The sequence below is a fragment of the Rhincodon typus genome, chromosome 4 (genome assembly GCF_021869965.1).
Source record: "Rhincodon typus isolate 14 chromosome 4, sRhiTyp1.1, whole genome shotgun sequence".
Lineage (NCBI taxonomy): Eukaryota > Metazoa > Chordata > Chondrichthyes > Orectolobiformes > Rhincodontidae > Rhincodon > Rhincodon typus.
In genome coordinates, this window is record NC_063335.1 from 3,272,999 (window position 1) to 3,289,325 (window position 16,327).

The 16,327-nt window shown below is 42.0% G+C and overlaps 1 protein-coding gene across 1 annotated transcript in view; it reads left to right on the forward strand.

The window, feature by feature from the left end:
- The first annotated feature begins 390 nt into the window (after positions 1-390).
- Positions 391-16,327, forward strand: part of LOC109916548 (dual specificity Calcium/calmodulin-dependent 3',5'-cyclic nucleotide phosphodiesterase 1C-like) — a 613,873-nt gene continuing 597,936 nt past the window's right edge. Inside the window, exon 1 of the mRNA XM_048595622.1 lies at positions 391-475. Coding sequence (XP_048451579.1) covers positions 391-475 — 85 coding nt within the window. The remainder of the gene's footprint in view (positions 476-16,327) is intronic.

The window sequence follows — 16,327 nt, forward strand, 5'->3', positions numbered from 1 at the left end:
GGAAGCTGACAGGAGTAAGCTGTAAACCCTGAAGAGTAGCACAATTTTAATTAATAAGAACAATGTACCTTTTGTAATTAATACCACAAAACATCTTTTAGCCTGTCATTTCTCTCACAAATGATGGTAAGTTAAAGCAACTGTTACTGTGTGATTGAGGTTGTTGATAGGGTGGATTAATCAGACTGCCTATAGTATGCCAGCATTTCACTGAGTATATCGGGGGTGGAGATGCTGTTTGGTGTCTGTGTTCCAGTAATAGGAGGTATGTGAGATCAGGCATGAGTGTTGAGTGTGAGGCGTGAGAAGCAGAATTTCAACTGTGGCTAATTGCAAGCTCCAGACACAGAACTTCTGACCCAATTGTACCTGGATTACAGAAATCTGAATATGACTGAGACAAATTGTAGAAAACAAGGGTTCAAAAAATGTCGGAGTGCTACTTTCAACATTGATGGATTTAGTTTCACTATACGTAAGTGAATAGACTGTGATTGAAAGAGTTTGAGAGTTGAATAACTTGTATTACATTCTGTATACATGCATATTCTTCAAATGTACCCTGATACAGGTTTAGGTTCATGTATGTATTTTTGAGGAATTTGCACATCATTGAAAAGTAACCAAAATTTAATGCAGCATTTTGACTGCTTCAGTTCTGTCCACCTTAAGTCTTATAATGTCTAACATGCATTGTAAATAGGTTTGCGGTTTGAAAAATCCTCACAACTCTAGTTATAGTGAGTGGTGAGCAGGAATGATAAGATATGTAGTGGATGTAATACTTTCTTGCAAGCATTTAAGTGTCAATTGCACTAGTGATCACACCAGATGACCCTTAAAACGGACCTAACCAGTCTAGCGCAAACCATTGTCTTATGTCTGTCACCAAAATCTAAAGGATAGTAATGTTACGATAATGCTGTTCCCCAACCTAAGTGTTGCTGCACTGCAGAAAATGACTTACTTTGGTTATAAGGCATTATACTTATGCAAATGTGTTTGCATATCATTGAGAAATTATGAAAACATGTACTGTTACTGCTTTTCATCTTTTAAGCTGATTTGCAAGAATATTTAAGCGCTCTAATTAAGTCTTGTCAGCATGAGATTTTTGTTTTTAATGAGAAATCCTGCTATTAACAAATTCAAACCTGTTATATTGAATTGCTCTTAAATATCCAGGGGATTTTGAGAAGCTGCACTTTTCTGACAGCCCTTTATAAAATGAAAGTAAGTAGCAATAATCTGTAAATTGTTGATGTACTATTAAGTGACATTAGTTTGATGATGATTGCTGCATTGCATTAAAAAGATGACATCACTAAAATCAGTAAGATCATTTTTTTGCTTGTATGAACTTTACAGAAAATTTCAAAAGCTGGTGTTTGCCGTCTTACTGATGAAATGTTTCGTGAACTGATTGCTGTCTCCATGGTGACAAAACAGGACATGATGTCACATAATGATCTCAACGGCTGCCAGCAACTTCTTTTAGCATACAGCTTCTAGTCGCAGCTTGAATTTTAACGGGTGTCTCATTATTTGTGCTTATTGAGTAATTAGTACAACTTGCCTTTCCTCACACATTAAACTCTGAAATCAGTCTGACTGATGGTGCATCTGGTATTGACAAGACTGTGGGCTCCAAGACACCTCCAGGTTCTTCACCACTTATTATTGACAAGCTGTATCAGGCCTCCTTGTGGACTTGTTAGTAACAGATAGAAATCCTTTGTGGGCACTGCTATAGGCACATTCAGGGGGTGATACTCATAACCTTGAATATAGGTTCACTTGAATGTGAAACGAAAGACGAAATTGGTTTGGCATGTGCTGCTGAATTTAAACAAAACTGTTTACATTTGTAGCTTGTCTTTAATGCAGCAAAATATATTCAAAGTATTTTATAGTAATGCAATCAGACAAAAATTGACAATGAAGGAGACCAATAAAGGAGACCAAAAGAAATAGAATTTAAAATAAGCCTTAAAGAATGATGAAGTGGAACAGCAAACGATTTGGGACAGGAATTTAGGAATCCTGAGGCCTAGTTGACTGAAGGCAGGCTGCCAAAGGTGAGATACAGGAGTTGGCGGAGTGGGTTGTTCAGGTTAGAAAGAGTTCAAATTTCCTTCAAGATTGCACGCATGGTGGAATACACGGTGATATTTGTAGGATGAAGGAATTAAACAGCAAAAGCACAAGAAACAAAATTTAAAATTTGAAGCATTGGTACACCAGGTGTAGGGCTCACCCCTGTCATTTTTGTCAGGGATCTCCTGCAATAATATCTTTAGCACTGCTGCTTTCACACCTTTGGATTTGGATAACGCTGGCAAAACCAGCATTTATTGCTTGTCCTTAGTTGCCTTGAGGAGTTGCTGCCTTCTTGAACTGCTGCAGTCCTTTGTGCTGTTGGAGAGGAAGGTCCAGCAATTTGACCAGCAATGTTAACTGGTCCTCTCCCCACAGATACTATCAGACCTACCTTGTATTCTTAGCATTTTCTGTTTTTGGTAAGGAAACACAAACCAGTTGGAGAGAGAGATAGAAACATGAGGGCTGGAGATAGAAATAGTAACTGGTGAGAATAAGTGATAGAAACACAAAGTAGAGAGAATAAAAAAAACAAACTGGGGAGGAGGCAGATAGAATGGCAACAATGATAATTTGCATTTATATATTGTCTTTAAAATAGTAAAAAAAATTCCAAAATGTTTCAACTAGTTGCATCGTTTGAACAGATGCCGTATAAATTCAATAGTGCAATGCCTGTTTATCATTCCCTAAGTGGTTTACCAAGTCCCTAGTGCACTATCCACCTTTTTAGCATCAGTACTCACAATGACAGTAGCAATATAACAGCGTTCTAAAATCTGCTATAATATATACACACTAAGGTCTCATGTTTTTTGCAAGATCGATTTTTCATTCTCGATGCCCAAAGACTTGTTTAGGCTTTCTGTAATACAATATAATTGTAGTGATCATGATTGCTATTTAATGAATCATACAGAATGACTTTTTTTAATAGCTGTCCATGGGATGAGAACATCTCTAGCAAGGCCATTATTTATTGTCCAACTCAAAATTACCCTTGAAAAGGTGGTGGTGAGCTGCATTCTTGAACTGCTGCAGGTCATGTTATGCAAGGACATTTGCAGCGCTATTAAGTATTTTAACAAGGGGCCGTCTTGTGGTGGAGTGATAGTGTCCCCACCCCTAGACTAGGAGGCCTGGATTCAAGTCCCATTTGGTCCTTGGGTGTTTAGTAACATCTCTAAATAGGTTGATTGGTTAACCTGTAGAGAAATGATATGAGCAGGGCCTGCTCACTCAGGGGTCAGTGCTATTAGGAATTATCTCTAGAAAATTGATACACCTGACTGTGTTGCTAGAGTGCTTAGAGTCAACCTTACAAATGATCAGACTGAAATGCTAACTTTGATTTTCTCTACATGGACACTGCCATACTTGCTGTATGTTATGAGCTGGTGTATTTTGTGTATTTATTTCAGATTCCCAGCTTCTGCATTATTTGCCTTTGTTAGAGACATCCATGTTCCTGCATGTTTGGAGCTTTTCTTCCTTATTAGTTCTAGCCAATGATTGACTTATCGATATTTTCGCTTGGATTGCTCGTGAAAGTTCACTTTGTCTGCACTGAGAATGCTTTTGTTACTCTTATTGTTGCTCCTTACTTTATAAGTAATCTAGACATAGTTAGAAGGTTGTAAGGAACAGTAAGGAGGCAAAATGAGAGCAAGCTGCAGGAATAAGCTGGAGGAAGATGAGGCAGCAACCAGGAGAGCACATATCTGCTAAAACGTTCAGACATCAGCTTATTGTGGAACAGTCTAAACATGCTGAGGGTAGTCAGATGGTCTTGAACCATGATGTGGAATAACTCTTGGCCAAGCAGGATTTGCTGCAGGCTACAGCATTTTAGGTTGAGCTGCAACACTCCAAACCAATTGGCTGAATGGTAGCAGCAATGCAGAGTGCCCAGCAGCGGGATAAGCAAGCTGTCATCCAGAGAATGGATAGCATTGCCTCTCCCATGTAGCTAAGGTCAGGTTCTGCCTCAGTAACTGAGGACTGCAAGGTTTCTAGTGATGTGACAATTCAAAGCCATCTTCATCATTGACTATCCATTCCACCTACTTTCCCACCACTCAAACAAATGCTAGGATATCTGTAACTGAGCTTCAAAGCCAACGGTGGCAGCTGTGATGGAATTTGGTAGGTCTGTCTTGAGATTATCCATTTCATTCAGTTCTGCATTATTGATAGAGTTGATCACCAGGTCCATATAGAGCAGAATGGTCTTTTATTTGCTCCATGGAAGTTTGAGCCAATACTGTATATTCCTCAACCCTGGGCAGAAACACTAGCAGGCGGTCCACTGCCCTATACATTTCCAGGTATACGTCTACAAAATTTTCTTCTGTAACCTGGGCCTTCAGGAACAGTGCCTGAGTTCTCTGCAGCAAGCTTGATTTCACTGAGCTGATACTTGTGGCTTCTTATTCATCCTTATCTCTAGTAATGTCCAGTGATGATGCCTCCTCTAAGCTAACCTGTAATGTCCAGCTGGGGTCAGTAATGTGTGTTTAGAATATTTTAATCAACTAGTTTGGATGCATTATGACATTCCACTGAAGCAGATGGGACTTGAAACTAGCCCTCGTGGCTAAGAGGCAGGGACATTACCACTGTGCCACAACAGCCCTATTTATGAAGTACAACTGGCATTGACAGGATTTAAAACCACATCACCAAAGAGATTGGAACCTTATTCCAGTGATTTAGGCTGCTTGACCATTTTAACAGTATCTGAGTTTACACATGCTAGAATCTGATGAATGAATAATGCATTTTCTGGAATTCTGCGTTCTTATGCTAAGTGGTATTGACATTCTCAGCAACTGATAATGAAAGATTGGGGAAGTGTTAACTTGTGCTTCTGTAATGGAGATCAGAGGGAAAAGGAGTGGCTTGCAGACCTTTTCAGCAAATATCATATCATCTAGTGGCTAGGATAGTCCTTTCTGGCCTTGGGAGTGGTGGTTTGGAGGTGGGGGGTGTGCAAAGTTGGCAGACTTATTCTGCTTTCTCCTATGGCAACCTGTTGCCTTGTGTTGTGTGCAACCTCCTCCTGCAACACAGAGTAGAGTGAGTTTCTGAGATTTTTGCAAGAAGTTTGAAGAATGTGGATGCCAATGTGCAATAGTTTGTATATGTGTCATAAGAGGAGAGTTGTGGGTGAATGAGACTTTTAAGAATTGCAGAGTAGGAGACAGAATGAAGTGTGTTGCAGAGATTGCAAGAGTGTGTGGGTGGATGGAGGATACTGTTGAGTGTGCTGTGGGTGTTGTAATTAATGAGGTGCAGTTGTCTCAGCAAGTATTTCAATAATCTGTCTTGTACAATGTATTTTCTTCCACTGCATTGCAACAATGTTCCGGAGGGTTCTTAACATTGTTGTACTGAACAGCGAGTTCTCACTGTGCTACAGACGATGTCCAGAGGACTGCCTTCATCAATATTAAGAATTAACGTCTCTCTTCACTGTCTGCACGAGAATCTCCGATGCAACATCAGCAGCACTGTTGTCTCAGCCACGTTTTTTTCCTCTAGTTGATCCAAAGTGTCTGTAGCCAGACAGCTTTTAAGTAGTATCCTACACTCTCAATGTCAGCTCACAATGACAAGAGCTAATTAGGCAGCATTCGCTTCATGCACAAATGGTTAAGGTGGCTGCAATATTATTAGTTGTATTGATAGTTGCGCAACTGGCTCTATCCACCTACATTCGTGTGATATCTGATTTTTAGGTCAATAAGTTCAGTTTAAAAGTCTGAAAATTTCTATTTAGTGTAGAACTAAGGTACACTACTTCACATTATCTATGTACTAACTATTCTAGTGAAGATGTTAAATCAGTTTATAAGGTGTGGAGCTGGAGGAACACAGCAGGCCAGGCAGCATCAGAGGAACAGGAAAGCTGACGTTTCAGAGCCCCCTTCCCCTCCCCCATTTCTGAAGAAGGGCCCAGACCCGAAACGTCAACTTTCCTGCTCCTCTGATGCTGCCTGGCCTGCTGTATTCCTTCAGCTCCGTACCTTGTTATCTCAGATTCTCCAGCATCGGCAGTTCCTACTATCTTGAAATCAGTTTATGTTGGGATACAGATAGTAGGAACTGCCGATGCTGGAGAATCTGAGATAACAAGGTGTAGAGCTGGATGAACACAGCGGGCCAAGCAGTATCAGAGGAGCAGGAAGGCTGACGTTTCGGGCCGAGACCTTCTTCAGAAATGGGGGAGGGGAAGGGGATTCTAAAATAAATAGGGAGAGAGGGGGAGGTGGATAGAAGATGGATAAAGGAGAAGATAGGTGGAGAGGAGACAGACACGTCAAAGAGGCAGTATTGGAGCCAGTAAGGGTGAGTGTAGGTGGGGAGTTAGGGAGGGGATAGGTTGGTCCAGGGAGGACGGACAGGTCGAGGGGGCGGGATGAGGTTAATGGGTAGGAAATGGGGGTGGGGCTTGAGGTGGGAGGAATGGTTAGGGAGGCGGGGATGAGCTGGGCTGGTTTTGGGATGCGGTCGGGAAAGGGGAGATTTTGAAGCTTGTGAAGTCCACATTGATACCCTTGGGCTGCAGGGTTCCCAAGCGAAATATGAGGTGCTGTTCCTGCAGCTTTCGGGTGGCATCATTGTGGAAATGCAGGAGGCCCAGGATGGACATGTCGTCCAAGGAGTGGGAGGGGGAGTTGAAATGCTTCGTGACTGGGAGGTGTAGTTGTTTGTTGCGAACCGAGCGCAGGTGTTCTACAAAGTGGTCTCCAAGCCTTCGCTTGGTTTCCCCGATGTACAGGAGGCCACAAGGGGAACAGCAGATACAGTATACCACATTAGCAGATGTGCAGATGAACATCTGTTTGATGTGGAAGGTCTTCTTAGGGCCTAGGATGGGGGTGAGGGGGGAGTTTAGGGGCAAGTGTAGCACTTCCTGCGGTTGCAGGGAAAAGTGCCGGGGGTGGTGGGGCTAGAGGGGAGTGTGGAGTGGACAAGGGAGTCATGGAGAGAGTTGTCCCTCCGAAAAGCAGATAAGGGTGGGAGGGAAATATGTCTTTGGTGGTGGGGTCGGATTGCAGATGGCAGAAGTATCGGAGGATGATGCGTTGGATCCGGAGGTTGGTGGGGTGGTACGTGAGGACGAGGGGGATTCTGTTTTGGTTATTATTGCGAGTAGGGGGCGTGAGGGATGAGTTGCGGGAAATGCGAGAGACACGTTCGAGGGCATTTTTGACCACTGTGGAGGGGAAGTTGTGGTCCTTGAAAAACGAGGACCCTAAATGCCATACTACAACTGCGCCTCCTATTCCACCACCTCCGCCTCCACGCTTACTTCTTTAACCATGAGCCTAACCCTCCCTCTACTGACCCCTTCTCCCGCCTCCAACACACCCCATCCTCCTGGATACCACCCTCCCTCGACCTCTTCATCTCTAACTGCCATCGAGACATCGATCGCCTCAACCTCTCCACCTCCTCACCCACTCCAACCTCTCCCCCACAGAACGTGCTGCCCTCTGCTCCCATCCCAACCTCGCCATAAAACCCGTGGACAAGGGAGGCGCAGTTGTAGTATGGCGCACTGACCTCTACATCGCTGAGGCCAGGTGCCAACTCTCCGACACCTCCTCCTACCGCCCCCTTGATCATGACCCCAACCCCAACCACCAAACCATCATCTCCCAAACCATTCACAACGTCATCACCTCAGGTGACCTCGCACCCACAGCCTCTAACCTCATCATTCCCCAACCCCGCACTGCCCGTTTCTATCTCCTTCCCAAAATCCACAAACCTGACTGCCCTGGTCGACCCATTGTCTCTGCCTGCTCCTGCCCCACCGAACTTATCTCCACCTATCTCGACTCCATTTTCTCCCCCTTGGTCCAGGAATTCCCTACCTACGTCCATGACACCACCCATGCCCTCCACCTCCTCCAAAACTTCCAATTCCCAGGTCCCCAACACCTCATCTTTACCATGGACGTCCCCTGTGATTTTGCTGTTGCAGGTGCCAGGTCAGGTCCAAAATGGCAGCATGTGCATCCACTTCTTGTGAAGTTCATGCCAAATGCCATTTTGAGTAGGTCGTTTGTGCTGGATGCCTCCATGAGATGTTTATAGAATAGGTAGATCATAATATTGATTGAATGTGGGTTGGCGAGCTCGTAAAGGAAGAAGGCACCAGATTTCTGAGGAATTGGGAACAGTAGAGGCAATTTGTTTTGGGCAGGTGTAGTCTGTACAAGTTGGACAGGTGACACTTAACAGGACTGGGACTGTATCCTCAAAGGAAGATTTGCCGGTGCTGTTGGGGTTGGTTTGAGCCAGCTTGTCAGGGAGTGGGAACCTGAGCAGCAACACAAATTGGAAGGAGGTGAAGCTGGTAGCAGGAAGTCAAAAAGATGCTAGCGAGACTAAAGACATGGAAACAAAGCTGAGCATCAAGTCTGCTTTGAAAGTGGAATGATGTCAAAACAATAAAGTTAAGGCACACTACCATTCGCTACAAGATAGATGATCTAAAGACATAAATTGATGTAAATGGTTACGATATAATTGCCATTGCAGAAAACATGGATGCCTGTTGACCAGGACTGGGATCTGAATATACAAGGATATTCATTGTTTTTAGGAAGGGCAGACAGGAAGGATATGGTTTTGCAGAGATAATATGGGGTGGGATCATTACTTAAGAAAGGGAGAATCTCAGATCAGATCAATGTATGGTTATCATGCTGACTTCCAATCTACATGTAGACTGGGCAAACCAACTGAGCACTGAAACTGTGGAAAGTGAGTTTCTGATGTGTGTTAGGGATGGTTTTCTAGAACAATATGTTCAGCCAACTAGAGGACATGCTGTTTTTAGGTCTAGTGTTGTACAATGAAAAAGGGCAAATGAGCAATCTCATTGTAAATGAACATTTGGGGATGAATGATAGCAAAATGATGAAATTTTAGATTACGTTTGGAAGTGAAGTAGTTGAACCTGAGGCAAAGATGTTACAATTTGAATAAGGATATTTATGAAGGGTGAGGCACAAATTGGGTGAGGTGGATTGGGAAAATAGATTGAAAGGCATGACTGAACCTAGGCATTGATTAGTCTTTAAAGAGCTATTACATAACTTACAGCAACTAAACATTCGTTCAAGATGCAAAAAATCAAAAGAAAAGTTGTGAACTACAGCTAATAAAGCAAGTTCAGGATTGTATAAGATTAAAAGAAAAGGTCCATAAATTTTCCAAAAATAGCTGTATTTCTGAGGATTGAGAAGTTTACAGCATACAGAAAGGAGGAACAAGAAGCTGATAGGGAAGGGAGAATGGGATATTAATATAATCTAGGAGAATACATAAAAATGAATTGTAATAGTTTCTGTGGGGACATATAAAAGAAATGATTGGTTAAACCAACTGTGGGCCCATTACAAACAGCATCAGGAGAATTTATAATGGGCAACAGAGCGATGACTAAGAAGCTAAGTAAATAGTTTGTGTCAGTTTTCACTTAGGAATACACACCATTCATCTTCTTGAACTAGAGATCCAAGTGGCTAGGGGGAATAAGTAGCTAAAGAAGATTAGCATCAGTAAGCAGATTGTACTGGAGAAATTAATGTAGTTGAAAGTTGTTGAATATCCTGGAGTCCTGGTGATCAATATCTCAATGTTTTAAAGGAGGGGGTTATCATCCAAATTTCTATAGATTCTGGAATTATTCCTGAGAATTAGAAGGTAGCAAATGTCACCTGTTTAAGAAGGGAGTGAAAGTGTAAACAGGAAACTACAGACCTGTTAGCCTCATATCAGTAATGTATAAAATGCTAGAATCTATTATAAGGGAGGGGATAAATAGACACCTGGTTGATAATGATCAGATTGGACATAGTCAGCATGGATTTGTAAATGGATGAAGGGTCTAGGCCCGAAACGTCAGCCTTCCTGCTCCTATGATGCTGCTTGGCCTGCTGTGTTCATCCAGCTCTACACCTTGTTATCTCAGATTCTCCAGCATCTGCAGTTCCTACTATCTCTTGTAAATGGGAAATTGTGTTTGACAAACATGTTGAAGTTTTTTTTGAGGTTACTAACTAATTAATAAAGGAGAACAGCTGGATGTAGTATGCTTGGATCTTTGCAATACTTTTGATAAAGTACCCAGAAGGCTGGTAAGAAAACTTTAAAGCATGTAAGATAGAAGGTAATGTACTGGAATGGATTAATACTTGATTAACAGATAGAAAATGAAGTGTAGGTATAAATGGGTCATTCTTTGGCAGGTTAGGAGTAATGGGGTGTCACAGGGCTTAGTACTTAGTGCCCAGCTGTTCACAATATATATCAATAGTTTGAGATGATGACTAGAGGGTGGTGGATTGAAAACAGAGAGAAGGAATTGGTTCTCTCAAGGGGTTGTGAATCCTAGAGTACGGTGGATGCTGGGACATTGAAAAGGAGGAGGAGATAGACAGATTTCTATTTACTAAGTTTAAAGGGTGATGGGGAGGAATGTGGAATTGAGGCCTGGATAAGATTGTATTAAATGGCAGAGCAAGCTCAAGGGGCTGATTTGCCTACACTTGCTCCTAGTTCTTACATTCTTATGAAACTTAGAAAATACCAAAAATACTAGACAGGATAAATGCAGGTAAGATGCTTCCACTAGTTGGGTGGTCTAGAATTAGGAGACAAAATTTAAAATTGGGGGATGCCACTTAGGTCTGAGGTGAGAATTTTTTTCTGCTCAGTGTTGAGAAGGCTTGGAATTCTGTACTGCAGATGGCTGTGGAGCCTCCGTCTTTGAGTATGTTCAAGGTAGAGTTTGATAGATTTCTGCTTACTAGTTGTGTACAGGATTAAGAGTAAAATGTGGATAAAAGTTATTGAAGTGTCCAATCAGTCATTGTTGTATTGAAAGGTTTGGTGGGTGGAGGCTCAATGGGCTGATTGGCCTACTTCTATATTTCTCTAACACCAGTCAGTGTGGTATCATTTGGAACCTGAATTTTCCAACTAATTCAACCGAAAATATGGCAGTAAATATCTCATCAGAGTTAGTTCAAGGAATGGAATCTTCCTATATACTTACAATGGAAGACTTCAATTACCCAAATGTAGACTGGGACAGTGGTGGTGTAAGGGGCAACAAGAGATAGATGTTCCCCAAATGTGTTCATTCGAGTTTTCTACACCAGTATGTGTCCAGTCCGAAAAGAAAAGATACACTGTTGGACCTAGTCCTTGGAACTGAGATGGGCGAATTGGATCAAGTGTCAGTGGGAAAACATTTAGGAGAGAGTAATCATTGTATCATGATAATCAGGATGATGGTGGAGAGTGACGTGCAACAAACCAATGTGAGAAAAGTAAATTGGCAGAATTTTTCAATGGAACAAGAGCAGAGCTGGGCAAAATTGAGGAATTGGGAGGAAAAGCAGTAACTGAGTAATGGGGCTGCCTTCAAAGACGAGATGTTTTGGAATCAAGGTAGATTCCCTCAAATGAGAAAAGTAGGACAAAAAAAATCCAGATTTCCCAGGTAGAGGAAGGAGAAATTAAAAAATTAATTTGAGAAATTAATCAAATAAATTAAGAAGAAAATGTGTGCTTGTGTCAGGTATGAGGTAAATACAATAGAGAACCAAAAAGAATACAGAAGAGTTCGAGAGGATGTGAAAAAGCAAATAAGAGAAGCAAAGAGGAATTATGAGAAAAGACTAGCAGCTAACATAAAGCGGAATCCAAAGTCTTCTATAGGTATAAAAAGAGAAAAAGAGTGGTTTAGAGGATGAGTAATGTTGATTCAAGACTAATAAAGAGTTGAGGTAGGGGCAATGGTAGGTGTTAAATGATTGCTTTGCACCCGTCTTTACAAAAGAAGAAGATGCTTTCCAGGATAACAAGGTGTGGAGCTGGAGGAATACAGCAAGCCAGGCAGCATCAGAGGAGCAGGAAAGCTGACGTTTCGGGTCTGGACCCTTCTTCAGAAAGGCCCTTCTGTTATCTCAGATTCTCCAGCATCGGCAGTTCCTACTATCTCCAAGATGCTTTCCAGGCTATGGTGACCAAGGAGCAAACTCTGTCACTAGTAAGGTTCAAAATTAATATGGAAGAAGCCTTGAAGAGATTGTTGGTTCTTAAAATTGACAAGACACTGGGACTGGGTGAGAAATAAATTTTGATGCCACTTGCCATAATCTGTCAGTCTTCCCTGGACTTGGGCAAAGTGCCAGAAGACTGGAAAATTGCAAACATTACGGCCTTGTTCAAAAAAGATTGTTAAAATAATTCCATTATTACAGACCAGTTTTTGGCAGTAGGGAAGCCAATAGAAATTATTATTCAGTATTGAATTAGCAGTCACATGGATAAAGGGTGTGTTGACTAGCCAGAGTCAGCACAGGCTTCTAAAGGGGAAATAACGTTTAATTAACGTGCTGAATTTTTTTGTCGAGGTCACAGAAAGATTTGATGAGGGTAATGCGGTTGATATGGTATACATGCATTTCCTGAGGGTGTTTGATACAATGCCACACAACAAACCTGAGCAAAGTGATAGGTCACGGAGTAAAGGTGGGAGTAGCAATATGGATACAACATTGGCTGAGATATAGGAAGCAGCGAGTGATGGTCAATGGATATTTTTCAGGCTGGAGGATGGTTTGTAGTGATTTTTCCCCAGAGGTTGGCATTGGGACCCATATTTTTGATTTGGATCTTAGTGTGTGGGAAATAATTCTAAAGTCCACAAATGCCACGAAACTAGGAAAATTTGTAAATTGTGAGGAGGACAATGTGGAATTTCAAAAGAACATTGACAATTAAGTGCAGTGTGCAGATGACAAATGAGGTTCAATGTAGAAAAGTGATGCACTTTGGTCGAAACAATATTGCCCCACTTTATATTGTTTTTCATATTATTCTAAAGGGGAGCAGAAGAACCTGGATCATTGAAGGTGACCAGACAAGTGTAGAGAGCAGTTAATGAAGCTTGCAGTTACCTCAGCTTTATTAATGGGGCGTAAAGGACAAGAGCAGGAGGTAATGTCAAAATCATGTAAGACACTTGTTAGACTTCACCTGGAGTTTTATGTACAGTTGTGGGCATCGTGTTTATGAGAAATATGTGAATACTTTGGACACAGTGCAGAAGTGATTACAAGAATAGTTCCAGGAATGAGAAATGACGATAGATTGAACAAGTTGGGATTGTCCTCCTTGGAGAGAAGGAAGCTGAGAGAAGAAATGGTAGAGATTTTCAAAACCACAAGTGGGCTGGAAAGGGTAGATAGGGGGAAGCTGTTCCCGCTTCTAAAAAGGGTGAGAATGAAAGGGCATAGATTTGAAGTGTCCATAGGAAGCAAGGGTAATATGAGGGAAAAAATGTTTTCACCCAGTGAGTGGTTAGGGTATGAATGCCCTTGGTTGAAATTTGGTGGAAGCAGGTTCAAGGCAGGCATTCAAGAGGCCATTGGATGATTATTTGTATTGAAGTAACATGCAAGGATATGTGGAAAAAGCATGAGTTAGGTAATGATGAAGATTGAAGTTTGAAGCTCCCAGTGTTGGCACAACACGCTGAATGTCCTCCTTCTGTACCATGGCAGTTCTGTGATTCAACCACTTTCAGGTTAATTGCTGATTGGTTTCTCTTTGGTATTGCTGAGCTTAGTAAAAACATTTGCAGATTTGTACCACTGGTTAAAGTTAGTCATGTTGAGTGGCGTGTGTTGAAAGCTATGGTTGTCAATTCAAGAATTTTATTGCTGTCACTTGTTCTCAGTCAGTGTGTGACTGTAGTTTCTATCTTGCTGCAGCAGGACAGGAAGAAGGAACAGACATAGCACAGGGAAGGGTAAGATGCTCAATAACACATGGGGAGAAGGGTTCAAAGCCAAATGTTTTACGACTCTGGGGGAGAAGTGTGCTTGTAATCAAGCAGCACAAGGTGATTCAGAAGTGAAAATGTTTTACTTAATCATCAGAATGGTCAATTTGTTTCTTTTTATCCTGACAAAACAACAGAGACAGTTACCAGATGTTTTCAAAAATAACTTGTTTACTAAGATCAAACTTATTCTTTAAACAAGCAGCAAGCAGATGTATTTGGAGATGTGGGTGTTGCTATCTGGGCCAGCATTTATTGCCCACCTGTAGATGGTGGTGAGCTACCTTCATGAACCAATGCCATCCATTTGGTCTAGTTACGCCACAATGTTGTTCGGGAGGGATTATCAGGATTGTGACTCGACAAAAGTGAAGGAATGATGACGATCTATTCCCAGAAGGGGATAGTGACTGACTGGGAGGAGAACTTTGCACTGCTAGTGTTCTCATGTATCTGCAACCCTTGTCCTTCTGGATGGCAGTGGCTTTGGATTCGGAGGGCTCTGTCTCAGAACCCCTGATGGAATTCTGCAGTGCCTACATACAAACATATGAACAAAGAGCAAGAATAGACCACTGGGCCCTTCAAGCCTGATCTACCATTCATAAAATCGTGGCTAATCTGATTTTAACCTCAACTCCACATTCCTGCATAGGAATCAAGAATCCAAACTCCGCATTGTGGAAGGGACTCCTCAAGACACTCGATCTTCATCTTGGGTCACAGAGTGCATCCAAACAGTTCTTTCCAGATTCGGTTAAATGTAGTTAAGAGAAGGCTCGACAACAGCAATTTGCTTAAATACGAACATTTAATGGGTAATAATGAAAGACGAGAAAAGAGGGGAAGAATGAGAAAGAGGGGAAGAGAGCAATAAACGTCATGTTGGGGTTGGCTGTTGAGCTCGTTCCCGGCATCATTCGCAATTCTAGGTCCGAGGCTAAGTCCAATGATTTGGAATGAAACTCTTTCTCATGCACAGTGTAACAAACAGGAAGGCACAGAATAAACAACTGCAGAAGACAAAACTTCCGGCCAGTGCATAAAACAGCTACAGGTGTTGTCTTCAGCCTGCAAAGGAATGTTCAGAGGACTCATTCAAGTTCATGCAGCTTGTCAAGCATCATCATTAGCTTTCCCAGCCTACTTTCCCATTCTATGCAATCTATTTTCTCACACAGCTTTTGAATATCATCATTAACTTTTAACCCTTTGGCCCATCCTATACAACCTTCTGAGAGAAAAAATGCCTGCATTATCTCTGCCATAAATGGTGACCCCTTATTTTTTAAATTAGTTCCCTCAATTCTAGATTCTCTCACAAGAGGAAACATTTTTTCCACATCCATCCTGTCAAATAACCTCAGGATCTTGTATGTTCAATTAAGTCACCTCTGACTCTTCTAAGTGTGACAGAATGCAAGCCTAGCCTGTTTGGCCTTGCATCTTATGGATGGTATACACTGCATGCGAGTGAGTGTCAGTGGAGGAGAGAGTGAATATGGATGTGGTAGCAATCAGTTTAACTGCTTTGTCTCAGATGGTATCATCAAGCTGTTTGAGTGTCCTTGGAGCTAAACTCAGGCAAATGGGAAATATTCCATCACTCTGCCGACTCGTACCTTGTGGATGGTAGACAGGCTTTGGGGAGTCAGAAGATAAGTTACTTGCTGCAGGATTACTTGCCTCTGACCTGCTCTTGTAGCCTAGTAATATATATGGTGAGTTCAGTTCAACTTCTGGTGAACAGTAATACCAGGATGTTGATAGTGAAAGATTCAGTGATTGTAATGCCATTGAATGTCAAGGGCTGATGGTTAGACTAGCTCTTGTTGAAAATGGCCATTGCCCGACAAATGTTATTTGCTCCTTATCAGTTTAGAGCTGGGTATTGTCAAGATCTTGCTGCATTTGTACATGGATTTCTTCAGTATCTTAGGAGTTGCAAGTTGTGCTGAACATTGTGCAATCATCAGTGATCATCTCCACCTTTGGCCTTATGATGGACGGGAGGTCAAGGTTAAGATAGTTGAGCCTAGGACATTGCCCTGAGCAATTAATGGAGGGAGGACTATCCTCAAACAACCACAACTATCCTCATTTCTATTATGTATGACTGCAAGCAATGGAGAGCTTTCCACCCGATTCTCATTGACTTGGGTTTTGCTGCATTCGGTCAAATGCAGTCTTGAGTTCAAGAGCCGTCACTCTCTGGAGTTCAGCATTTTTGTTCATGTTTGATCGAAGGCTATTATAAGGTCAGGAACTGAGTTCCCTGGCGGAACCCAAGCTGAGCATCTGACCTAAGCAGGTTCCTGTTAAGCAAATACTGCTTGGTAGCACTGTTGG